The sequence below is a fragment of the Staurois parvus genome, unplaced genomic scaffold (genome assembly GCF_062004578.1).
Source record: "Staurois parvus isolate SC_StPar_1 unplaced genomic scaffold, SC_StPar_1.0 ptg002957l, whole genome shotgun sequence".
NCBI classification, from domain to species: Eukaryota; Metazoa; Chordata; class Amphibia; order Anura; family Ranidae; genus Staurois; species Staurois parvus.
In genome coordinates, this window is record NW_028320753.1 from 51,665 (window position 1) to 64,611 (window position 12,947).

The 12,947-nt window shown below is 47.7% G+C and overlaps 1 protein-coding gene across 1 annotated transcript in view; it reads right to left on the reverse strand.

Moving 5' to 3' along the window:
- Positions 1–7,407: 7,407 nt before the first annotated feature.
- Positions 7,408–12,947, reverse strand: part of DCTN1 (dynactin subunit 1) — a gene marked incomplete at its 5' end in the record, with an annotated part of 37,744 nt that continues 32,204 nt past the window's right edge. Inside the window, 3 exons of the mRNA XM_089666988.1 lie at positions 7,408–8,857; positions 11,253–11,342; positions 12,701–12,774. Of these exons, the coding sequence (XP_089523114.1) occupies positions 8,720–8,857; positions 11,253–11,342; positions 12,701–12,774 (302 nt within the window). The remainder of the gene's footprint in view (positions 8,858–11,252; positions 11,343–12,700; positions 12,775–12,947) is intronic.

Sequence of the window (12,947 nt, forward strand, 5' to 3'; positions counted from 1 at the left end):
CATCCCTTTAAATCCAAACACAAAAGTGTTGCAAAAAACAGCTCAGTGTGAAAGCAGCTTATTGGCAGAAATGGTATTGAAAATAAATTAATATTCATGATATTAATTAAAAAGTCGAATATAATACAAATATATTAAAAAAAAAAAAAAAAAAAAGTCCATTTCGGTGGAAAAGAGGCCTAAATTTGAGAAAAAAAATGCAAAAGGAAATACTCTGCATTGAAGTGATCCATACTGCAAACAACTTTCTATGCATGCAAATGTAATGAGAACCAAAATGAAGCTTCATTTACTTACATCCAAGCCTCCAGCAAGGACATGGAGAGATATATCAGACACAAACATATTATTATACAGGATTTACGGCACCAACAGTTTGCTCAGCGCTTTACAATATAATGGGAGACAATACAGCAACAATACAGTTCAATACAAGAGGGATAGGAGGGCCCTGATCCTGGGAGCTTACAATATATATATACATACATATACATACATACATACATATATATATATATATATATATATATATACACACACACACACACACACACACATATACATACACACACACACACATATATATACAGTTGCAAGAAAAAGTATGTGAACCCCTTGGGATTACGTGGAGTTTTGCATGAATTGGGCATAAAATGTGCTCTGAACGCCATCTAAGTCACAACAATAGAAGAACACAGTCTGCTGAACATAATACTACACAAACATTAGATGTTGCCACGGTTTAATTGCACATAACATGTAAACATTCACAGTGCAGGGAGGAAAAAGTATGTGAACCTTTGGACTTAATAACTGGTTGACCCTCCTTTGGCAGCAATAACCTCAACCAAACGTTTCCTGTAGTTGCAGATCAGACCTGCACAACGATCTGGAGTCATTTTGGACCACTCCTCTTCACAAAACTGTTTCAGTGTAGCAATATTCTTGGGATGTCTGGTGTGAATCGCTCTCTTAAGGTCATGCCACAGCATTTCAATCGGGTTGAGGTCTGGACTCTGACTGGGCCACTCCAGAAGGCGTATTCTGTGCTGTTGCAGCCATTGTTTTGTTGAATGACTTGTATGCTTTGGGTCATTGTCCTGTGGCATCACCCATCCTCTTCGGAGCTTCACTTGGCAGACAGATGGTTGTACGTTTTCCTGCAAAATGTCTTGATAAACTCTGGAATTCATTTTCCCATCAATGACAACAATCCGTCCAGGCCCTGAGGCAGCAAAGCAGCCCCAAACCATGATGCTCCCTCCGCCATGTTTCACAGTGGGGATGAGGTTTTGATGTTGGTGTGCTGTGCCTTTTTTTCTCCACACATAGTGTTGTGTGTTCTTCCCAAACAACTCAATCTTGGTTTCATCTGTCCACAGTATATTTTGCCAGTAGTGCTGTGGAACATCCAGGTGCTCTTTTGCAAACTTCAAACGTGCTGCAATCTTCTTTTTGGACAGCAATGGCTTCCTCCGTGGTGTCCTCCCATGTACTCCATTCTTGTTTAATGTTTTCCTTATTGTAGATGTGTCAACAAAAATGTTAGCATGTGCCAGAGATTTCTGTAGGTCTTTAGCTGACACTCTGGGATTCTTCTTTACCTCATGCAGCATTCTGCACTGTGCTCTTGCAGTCATTTTTACAGGACGACCATGCCTAGGGAGAGTAGCAACAGTGCTAAACTTTCTCCATTTGTAGACAGTCTGTCTTACCGTGGACACATGAACATCAAGGCTTTTGGAGATACTTTTGTAACCCTTTCCAGCTTCATGCAAGTCAACAATTCTTGATCGTAGGTCTTCTGAGAGCTCTTTTCTGCTAGGCATGGTTCACATCAGACAGTGCTTCTTGAAACCAGTAAACCCAAAACAGGTGTGTGTTTTTTACGGGCAGGACAGCTGTCAGCAACACATCCAATATCATCACACTGATTGGAGTCAAGGTTGGCTCACTCCTGACTCCAATTAGCTCTGGGAGAAGTCATTAAGCGAGGGCTTCACATACTTTTTCCTCCCTGCACTGTGAATGTTTACATGTTATGTGCAATTAAACCATGGCAACATCTAATGTTTGTGTAGTATTATGTTCAGCAGACTGTGTTCTTCTATTGTTGTGACTTAGATGACGTTCAGAGCACATTTTATGCCCAATTCATGCAAAACTCCACGTAATCCCAAGGGGTTCACATACTTTTTCTTGCAACTGTATATATATATACACACATATACATATATACACATACACAGTTGTGTTGAAAATAATTGCAGTCAGACATCACTAACCGGATCAATCACTGTTTTTGGTGGAAATGATATTTCTACATGGCAAATAATTTCCTAGCAGGTGTAGTAGAGTCATAGAAATCCAACAGACCCGACAGTCATGACATGCATGCTGCTGATTCTGTGTCATTGAATCACTCATTGAAAGGGGCGTGTTCAAAATAATAGCCGTGTGGAGTTCTATTAGTGAGGTCATTCATTCTTTGAAAAACAGGCGGCAATTATTGCCCTTATTTAAGGAAGGAAGGCAGCAAATGTTGTACATGCTGGTTACAGTGCATTTCTCTCTGAAATTCTGAGGAAAATGGGTCGTTCCAGACATTGTTCAGAAGAACAGCGTACCTTGATTAAAAAGTTGATTGGAGAGGGGAAAACATATAAAGAAGTGCAGAAAATGATCGGCTGCTCAGCTAAAATGATGGCAAATGCTTTAAAATGGCCACCAAAACCTGAAAGATGTGGAAGAAAGCGAAAACTACCATTGGAATGGATAGAAGAATAGCCAAAATGGCGCGGACTCAGCCAACAATCAGCTCCAGGAAGATGAAAGAAGGTGTGACGTTCCCTGTGAGGACTGTTACAATTAGAAGACGCCTATGTGAAGCCAAGCTATCTGCAAGAAGTCCCCGCAAAGTCCCACTGTTGGGAAAAAGACGTGTGCTGAAGAGGTTACAATCTGCCAAAGAGCACATTGACCGGCCTAAAGAGAAATGGCGCAACATTTTGTGGACTGATGAAAGTAAGATTGTTCTTTTTGGGTCTAGTGGGCGGAGACAGTTTGTCAGACGACCCCCAAACACTGAATTCAAGCCACAGTACACTGTGAAGACAGTGAAGCATGGTGGTGCAAGCATCATGATATGGGGATGTTTCTCATACTACGGTGTTGGGCCTATTTATCGCATACCAGGGATCATGGATCAGTCTGAATCCATCAGAATACTTGAAGAGGTCATGCTGCCTTATGCTGAAGAGGAAATGCCCTTGAAATGGGTGTTCCAACAAGACAACGACCCCAAACACACCAGTAAACGTGCAACATCTTGGTTCCAGACCAACAAGATGGACGTTATGGAGTGGCCAGCCCAATCCCCGGATCTTCATCCAATAGAAAACTTGTGGGGTGACATCAAAAATGCCGTTTCTGAGGCAAAACCAAGAAATAGAGAAGAACTGTGGAATGTGGTCCAATCATCCTGGGCTGGAATACCTGATCACAGGGGCCAGAAGTTGGGGGACTCCATGCAACACAGATGTACAGCAGTTCTCAGAAACAGTGCGACTACAACCAAATATTCATGAAGTCATTCAAAGGAAAGCAAAATCTTCAAACATTTCTCAGTTTATATAGTGAATGTTGGAGTTTGTAAAGAAGAATACAAACACTGCGATTTTTTTGAACCGTCTAATATTCACTTTTCTTCCATTTTTTTAGAGGAACAACACAAATTTGATGTATTTTTCTTCATGTTGTGATTTGGAATAGAATGTGTCGTGTTCCCAATGCATTTGTGTGGATGGAAATAAAAGCTATTAGAAGGATTTTCAGCTTTATTCACTTTTGTCATCACACTGCTATTATTTTGAACACAACTGTATATGTGAGATAGATAAGTGTGTGTGTATATATATATATATATTATATATACATATATACACACACACACATACATATACATACACACAAACATATATACATATATATACATACATCAAAGTCGTGATCCCTCCAGAGTCTGGACCGGCTCTGATGTCAGCCGACAGCAGACTTTAGCGCACTGTTGGCTGAATCTGGGTTACAGGAGTGCAGAATGAAGTGCACTCCTGTGATCCATAGACGTGCAGCCAAAACAGCTTTAGCCCTTCTTTCATTTAAACCGAATATTGCACCGTTTTAAAGCCCAATAAAAGACTTAATTTTTTCCTTTAACCACTTGCCGCCCTGCCACTGTATATATACACGTGTTCAGGGCAGCACTGGGGCGCAAACCACGTTTTAAAACGTGCTCCCGACGTTTTCGCCAGCAGGGGGCGCACGCGCACTCCCGCCGACCCACGGGTGACACCATTCGATCCTGGAGGGATCAATCATTCGATTTCAGCCAGTGATGTCTGGCTGAAATCAGATGATCGGTCCCTGTCCTATCCTGTCCTGTGTTGACATTTACACAGGACAGGATATGATGTCATTCTTCTCTGGCTGGACACATTCCGTTCCAGACAGAGAATAAGACATCCAAACAGTGAGTAAAACAGCACATACCCACAGTTAGAACACACCTAGGACACATTTAACCCCGTTAACCCCTTCACTGCCCTGTCACCAGTGTCATTGATACAGTGATCAGTAAAAATCTGTTCACTGATCAGTGTCGCTGGTGACTTCCGATAGTGTTAGCGCCCCTCCCAGATAGCGCCAGTTTGCCCGCTAATGCACGGGATTTTTTTTACCAAAAACATGGAGCAGAATACATTTTGGCTTACATTTATGACTAACTTTGAGTTTACGATATATTTTTTATAGCTGAAAGTAGAAAATAGTTTTTTTTTCAAAATTTTCGTGGTTTTTTTGTTTATAGCGCAAAATAAAAAAAGCGCACAGGTGATAAAATACCACCAAAAGAAAGCTCTATTTGTGTGAAAAAAAGGACGTAAATTTCGTTTGGTGCTGCACTAATTCAAATGATAATTGGGCGGTCATGCAATGCTGCACCCAAACAGCAAAAAAAGGCGTGGTCATTAAGGGGGGTAAATCCTCTGGAGCTCAAGTGGTTAATATCATGGTACCAGAGTTGTATTACCCTGAAGTTGTACTCAGCCGTACCTCTTCTCCACTCCTCTGATGTCCTCAGTCTCCTGGGTTGACCAGCACCCAGCAATCATTTATTGGTGAAGTAATAAAAAATGTCAGAGTGTGAGGCGGCATCATGGCAGGAGAAGAACTGGACAGTACGGGGGGACACATGACTGGACTGATGACACCTGTGGCCATGGAGGAGACTGGAATACCTGAATCCAAAGATTTGGAGGGGGGCCCGGTACTTTTGGCAATATAGAGTGTTTGTGTATATACAATAAAATACCAAAACATATGAGGGGGGGTTGAGGTTTACCTTTAAATTGATCGCAGGTCGTAGAGGTCCCTGATCCGCTGTGCACTCATCTTTGCACATCTCCCTCCATCCATCTGGAGCCCCAGGTGCCCAGTCTGCAGCCTGGGGGTCACATGCCACCTTTTGCCTATTTTGTACCTTTCCAGATCCTGGCAGGAAGGAAACCATATTCTGTAGACTGGCTTCTACCAGTTAAATCATTGTAATTTCTCTTACATCACCTATTTTCCATGCGGTTTATCTTTTCTGTTTTATTTTGAAAAGGATTTTAATGAGAGAAATATCAAATCGAGCACCTGCAGTCCTTGTCCCGGAGCGTGCCCGCAGCCCCCGACCCTGGCCCCAAGCGCGCCTGCAGTTCTCCGGCCCCGGGCGCGCCTGCAGTTCCCCGACCCCCGAGCGCGCCTGCAGCCCCCCGGCCCTGAGTGCACCTGCAGCCCCCCGGCCCTGAGTGCACCTGCAGCCCCCCGGCCCTGAGTGCACCTGCAGCCGCCAACCCTAGCCTCAAGCGTGTCCGCAGCATGCCCACAACAGGTCTGCAGTCTGACAGCTCTCTGTATGGTCCTTTGGGAGGGTCAGATGCTGCACTTGGGGCCGCATGCAAAAAGACACAGAGAGCGCACAGGCCCAGAGCATTACCTAGGCACATCATAAGAAATACAGCAAGGTTCAATCTCCCCGGAAGGTGTCTGGTCAGGGACTATAGACCTCCAAATGGTTGACGCGTTTCGAGGCAATGCCTCTTCCCCAGAGCTGCTACCTACACAATCTCTGTTGATAGCGGCTCTGAGGAAGAGGCATTGCCTCGAAACGCGTCAGCCATTTGGAGGTCTATAGTCCCCGACCAGACACCTCCCAGGGAGACTGGACTTTTTTTTTTTTTTTTTTTTAAAGGTAATGCACTAGGCCTGTGCGCCCTCTCTGTCTTTTTGCTTGCAGTTCATTTGGATTCCCTTGGTCCATTGAGGGCAGCAAGGCGTGCGTTCCATAGGCCATCTATGTACGGTTACAGTCACTGGAGTCCATCGTCCAGCGCAGGAGTACAAACATTTTCTTCAAGCTGCACTTGGGGCCCCCTTCCATCCAGCTGACCACCACAGCTCCAGGGTATGTACGTGTTCAGTAGCCCAGATGTCAGCCTCAGCAGTAATAAGCGACCACCAACCGATTCACGTTATAGCCTTCAATTTATTTAGAGTGCATACAGAAAAAGCCAACGCTGATAAATATTGTATGTGAGAACCACAGCTGTGCAGTGTAGGCACACCAAAGACAGATTCTGAAAAGGGACGCAGGACCCCCAATCCAGTGACGTCATCCAGCAAGTCTGGATTATCCGAGTGGACGAAAGAACAAAGCTACACCTTTAGTGTTCAATTTCCTGAGCGCAGTCATTCATCAAGTGGTTCTCTGCTGAAGTGCAACCTGACAATTTCCGTAAGCAGGACAATCTGACAATCCACAAATCGTGTCCTATTCCTTATGACTGCACAGGCTCTTGGAGTATATCTGCAGGTTTCACAAGGAAACTGTAGACACATGGGGAGGGGGGGGGGGGCATTTATCAATCGTGTCACAATGAAACTGTAGACACATGGGGAGGGGGGGGGGCATTTATCAATCGTGTCACAAGGAAACTGTAGACACATGGGGGAGGGGGGGCATTTATCAATCCTGTCACAAGGAAACTGTAGACACATGGGGGCATTTATCAATCGTGTCACAAGGAAACTGTAGACACATGGGGGAGGGGGGGCATTTATCAATCCTGTCACAAGGAAACTGTAGACATGGGGGAGGGGGGGCATTTATCAATCCTGTCACAAGGAAACTGTAGACACATGGGGGAGGGGGGGCATTTATCAATCCTGTCACAAGGAAACTGTAGACACATGGGGGAGGGGGGGCATTTATCAATCCTGTCACAAGGAGACTGTGACAGGATTGATAAATTCCCCCCCCCCCCCATGTGTCTACAGTCTCCTTGTGACAGGATTGATAAATTCCCCCCCCCCCCATGTGTCTACAAGGAAACTGTAGACACATGGGGGAGGTGGGGCATTTATCAATCCTGTCTCAAGGAGACTGTAGACACATGGGGGAGGGGGGCATTTATCAATCCTGTCTCAAGGAGACTGTAGACATGGGGGAGGGGGGGCATTTATCAATCCTGTCTCAAGGAGACTGTAGACATGGGGGAGGGGGGCATTTATCAATCCTGTCACAAGGAAACTGTAGACACATGGGGGAGGTGGGGCATTTATCAATCCTGTTTCAAGGAGACTGTAGACACATGGGGGAGGGGGGCATTTATCAATCCTGTCTCAAGGAGACTGTAGACATGGGGGAGGGGGGGCATTTATCAATCCTGTTTCAAGGAGACTGTAGACACATGGGGGAGGGGGGCATTTATCAATCCTGACACAAGGCACAGCAATCAGAAGCAGTGAGGTGCATCGCAATGCCTCAGCCGGGGTCATAAAACTTCTACTTTGTTACTCGACATCTCTATGGAGTTACACCTGACCCTGACCACTTGTCAAAGCTGCATCTGTTCAGAGCAGAAATCCTTCTTATGTTCAGTAAACGATCTTTGAAAACTGTTGCACTTGTCTGCCCAGGAATACAGAAGCACAGGTCTGTAAACCTGTCCTTGAGACTTCGTTGAAGGAGACGCAGCCCGATTTGTGGCTCATCCTGTCATTAACTTGCTTGATAAATGTCCCCCATAGGACGAGATACACTGGTGCCTGAAGCAAAACCGGAACATTTCTCAAGTGGTCTGAATAAAGAGCCTGTAAAGACGTAAGGGGGTGGCGTGTGTAAATAATACTCTGAAAATAGGACCGCCCCCTCGGTCTAGGACTATTGCCAGAGGACTTTCAATTTTACTGCAGATGTGCAGCTGGATGCCCATATACCTGCTACACGATAGTAGGGGGGACAGATTATCTGATCCAAAGGACAGCAGGGTCCTTGATGACCAGAACCAGCAAAGCAGGCACACTGCAGTTGAGGTGGCAGAGAAAGTGAAAGGCGCTTTCCGCAGCAACAGAAAACGCCTTTAAAAGTCCTGCTTACGTTTGCCAGAAGGTGGACACTTTACCATGCTGTACTATGTGGTCTGCGATGGAGGAGAGGGGAAACTACTACCTGTCGTGTCATTATGCAGTTATCGGCACTCCAGGAGCGCCGTAATGGAGGAAAGCAGCCGGCCAGTGTCGGCGAGGCAGAGGTGTGTAAGGAGTTGGGCCCCGCCTGGCACTTCTGCTCTGCCCCTGGATATAGTGGGTGACCCCCTCCTGCAGAGCCCGCTTCTCTCTAGCTGATGAGGCGACCATGCAGTTCATTTAGTTGTTCTGGGGTTAGCACCAGACGATGGATCTGTCCCCGCTCCGCCTGACACGGGAGCATCACCTTCCCGATGTAAACCGTGTCTTCTTTCTTCTCTTCTTTGGCCTGTGGGAAAGAAACGGAGACCAAAAATATTGTAGGAGCAAACTTGGCTGTAACTATGACAAAGGTTAGGCTGCTATCTGAATCTAAAAAAAAAGTATGTATGTATGTATGTATGTATGTATACATACACACATACATACATATATACACACACATACATACATACATACATATATACACACACATATATACACACACATACATACATACACACACACACACACACACACACACACACACACAGGATCTCCCAGAAGTGAGTCGACCCCTCACCCGGATTGAATACAATACACCTCCTCCCTTGGCCAACTCATACACTCTCACGGCTTCAACTACCACCTCTATGCCGACGACACACAAATCTATCTCTCAACCCCCCACCTCACCCCCTCGGTCTCCGCCCGAATCACACACCTACATCCCTCCTGGATGTCGCTTCACTTCCTTAAACTGAACCTCTCCAAAACCGAGCTCCTGGTCTTCCCCCCAGCCTGGACACCACCCCCCATTGACTTCTCCATCACATCCAACAACACCACCATCAAACCCGTCCCACAGGCCAGAGTACTTGGTGTCATTCTGGACTCCAACCTATCCTTCCAGCCCCAAGTCCAATCTTTAACAAACTCATGCAGACTCCACCTCCGCAACATGCAGACTCCACCTCCGCAACATGCAGACTCCACCTCCGCAACATGCAGACTCCACCTCCGCAACATCGCCAAAATCTGCACATTCCTAACCCCAGAAACCACTAAACAGCTCATCCACTCCCTCATCATATCACGACTCGACTACTGCAACTCCCTCCTCACTGGCCTGCCTCGCCGCTGGCTATCCCCGCTTCAGTCCATCCTGAATACGGCTGCCAGACTCATTCACCTCTCCAACTGCTCTGTCTCTGCCACCCCCCTCTGCCAATCCCTCCACTGGCCTCCACTCAGTGTCCTCCACCCCCCTCTGCCAATCCCTCCACTGGCCTCCACCCCCCTCTGCCAATCCCTCCACTGGCCTCCACTCAGTGTCCTCCACCCCCCTCTGCCAATCCCTCCACTGGCCTCCACCCCCCTCTGCCAATCCCTCCACTGGCTTCCGATTGCACAACGGATCAAATTCAAAATCCTAACACTGACGTACAAAGCCGTCCACCATACTGCCCCGAACTACATCACTGACCTAATATTCAAGTACCGCCCAACACGCACACTCCGCTCCTCACAAGACCTCCTTCTCTCTAGTTCCCTGGTCTCCTCCTCCCATGCCCGCCTCCATGACTTCTCCAGGGTGTCACCCATCCTCTGGAACTCCCTGCCCCAACCCATCAGATTATCACCTACTCTCCTCTTCTTTAGGCGCACCCTGAAAACCCATCTCTTCAGGGAAGCCTACCCCACCCTCTGCTAATTTGCCGATCTCCTCCACTCTTCCTACCACTCCATCCCCCACAGCTATCTCCTCCTGTGCCACCATCCCCTCCCTCCTAGATTGTAAGCTCCAAGGAGCAGGGCCCTCGATCCCCTCGTGTATCGCATTGTATTGTTATTGTTCTGTCACATGTTCTGTCCCCCTTTGTAATGTACAGCGCTGAGCGAACTGTTAGTGCTTTATAATATATATATATACACACACAATACTGTCATTGTATTAGACAATTACAGCATTAAAGTTGCTGTAAACCTCAGACGTGAAATATAAACAAAGCATATCCCTCTCTAGTGCGTTCTCAATTAACCACTTCCCCACCGCCTTATAGCAGACATACTGCTACAGGGCGGCAGGGGTGTGCAAAATCATGTGTATATATGGGATTTTGCATTTCTGGGTAGGGGGCGCCTTACTCGCGCCGTCATTCATGGCCATCAATCATCGGGTCCCGGCCAGTGATTACCGAGGATCTCCGACGGGGAGGAGGGCTGCTTTGTTTACTAACAGTCCTCCTCCCCGTTAGCTCGGGCACACTGCACAGCACAGCCATCCAGAGCAGTGTGCTTACAGTGAAGCACCAACACACTGCCCCCCAGTAAAACACTCCCAGCACACAGTTAACCCTTTGATCACCCCTCACATTGACCCCTTCCTGCCCAGTGCCATTAGTACAGTGTCAGTGCTTTTTTTTTTAGCACTGGTCACTGTATTGGTGTCACTGGGGATGTCAGTGACACCAAGTCAGTCCCTCCCCCCCCCATGTCAGAATGACCGCCGCAGTCCCGCTATAGGCCGCTGATCGGCGCATTAGCAAAAAAAAACCCAAAAAATTCTAGTATCTATACCGCCATTTGTAAACGCTATAACGTTCATGACACTGTTCAGCTGATGGGACGTCTCCCAAGTCTTGTCGGTATGGAAACAGAACTTGGGGTGACGCCCCCCCCCCCCCCCCCCCCGAGAGACTTACCTTTATAAAGTCTAATGATGGGAAGGTAGCGAAGTCTGATGGGACGTTTGCTCCAGGGCACTGTGATACGGTCTCCTTCAGGACTTCATCCTGGGAACAAACGAGAGATCCGGGGAATCAAGACTACACGGCCAATTATACAAAACATTCTAGTTATTTTAAAGCGTTAAGTGCTACGTTACATTGGTGGTCAAAGTAACAAAAGTCTGACCACCAACGGTAAGGAGGGCACGACACCGACCACCAACGGTAAGGAGGGGGCACGACACCGACCACCAACGGTAAGGAGGGGGCACGACACCGACCACCAACGGTAAGGAGGGGGCACGACACCGACCACCAACGGTAAGGAGGGGGCACGACACCGACCACCAACGGTAAGGAGGGGGCACGACACCGACCACCAACGGTAAGGAGGGGGCACGACACCGACCACCAACGGTAAGGAGGGGGCACGACACCGACCACCAACGGTAAGGAGGGGGCACGACACCGACCACCAACGGTAAGGAGGGGGCACGACACCGACCACCAACGGTAAGGAGGGGGCACGACACCGACCACCAACGGTAAGGAGGGGGCACGACACCGACCACCAACGGTAAGGAGGGGGCACGACACCGACCACCAACGGTAAGGAGGGGGCACGACACCGACCACCAACGGTAAGGAGGGGGCACGACACCGACCACCAACGGTAAGGAGGGGGCACGACACCGACCACCAACGGTAAGGAGGGGGCACGACACCGACCACCAACATAAGGGGGCACGACACCGACCACCAACGGTAAGGAGGGGGCGACCCCGACCACCAACGGTAAGGAGGGGGCGACCCCGACCACCAACGGTAAGGAGGGGGCGACCCCGACCACCAACGGTAAGGAGGGGGCGACCCCGACCACCAACGGTAAGGAGGGGGCGACCCCGACCACCAACGGTAAGGAGGGGGCGACCCCGACCACCAACGGTAAGGAGGGGGCGACCCCGACCACCAACGGTAAGGAGGGGGCACGACACCGACCACCAACGGTAAGAAGGGGGCGACCCCGACCACCAACGGTAAGAAGGGGGCGACCCCGACCACCAACGGTAAGAAGGGGGCGACCCCGACCACCAACGGTAAGAAGGGGGCGACCCCGACCACCAACGTAAGGGGGCATTTCTTTTCTGGTCATTGATATTTGTTTCAATTTTAATTATAAATGAAACATTTTCTATTGTTTAATTTATTTTTATATTAAACTTTCAGCTTCATCCAATGTTCCATTATATATATATATATAATGTATTTATTAGCAGGGATTCTGAGACCTGAAGGCTTTTTGAAAGGTTCCTCCCTTGAAGTAACTTTCACAACATACCCGATTATCAGAGGTTGCTTTACAACTGTCGAAAAGAAAATAGAGAGACGGCCGCTAAAGTCAGCCTCATACAGCTAGGATTTACCTTCAGCTTGTCGATCGTCTCGCTGAGCGACTTGAGGCGAGCGGTCTGTTCGAGGAGCTGCGTTGCTGGACTGCCTGTGTACAGACATCGATACAACCAGTGATTACAATATTGATATACACATCGAGTAATCGGATATTTTTAGGACACATTATCACAATTTTTTTTCATCTGAAGAAGTTAGACAGAAATGCAGGGGGGGCCATGTTTGGCCGTGACTGTATCAGTACAGATTGGACACATTTCT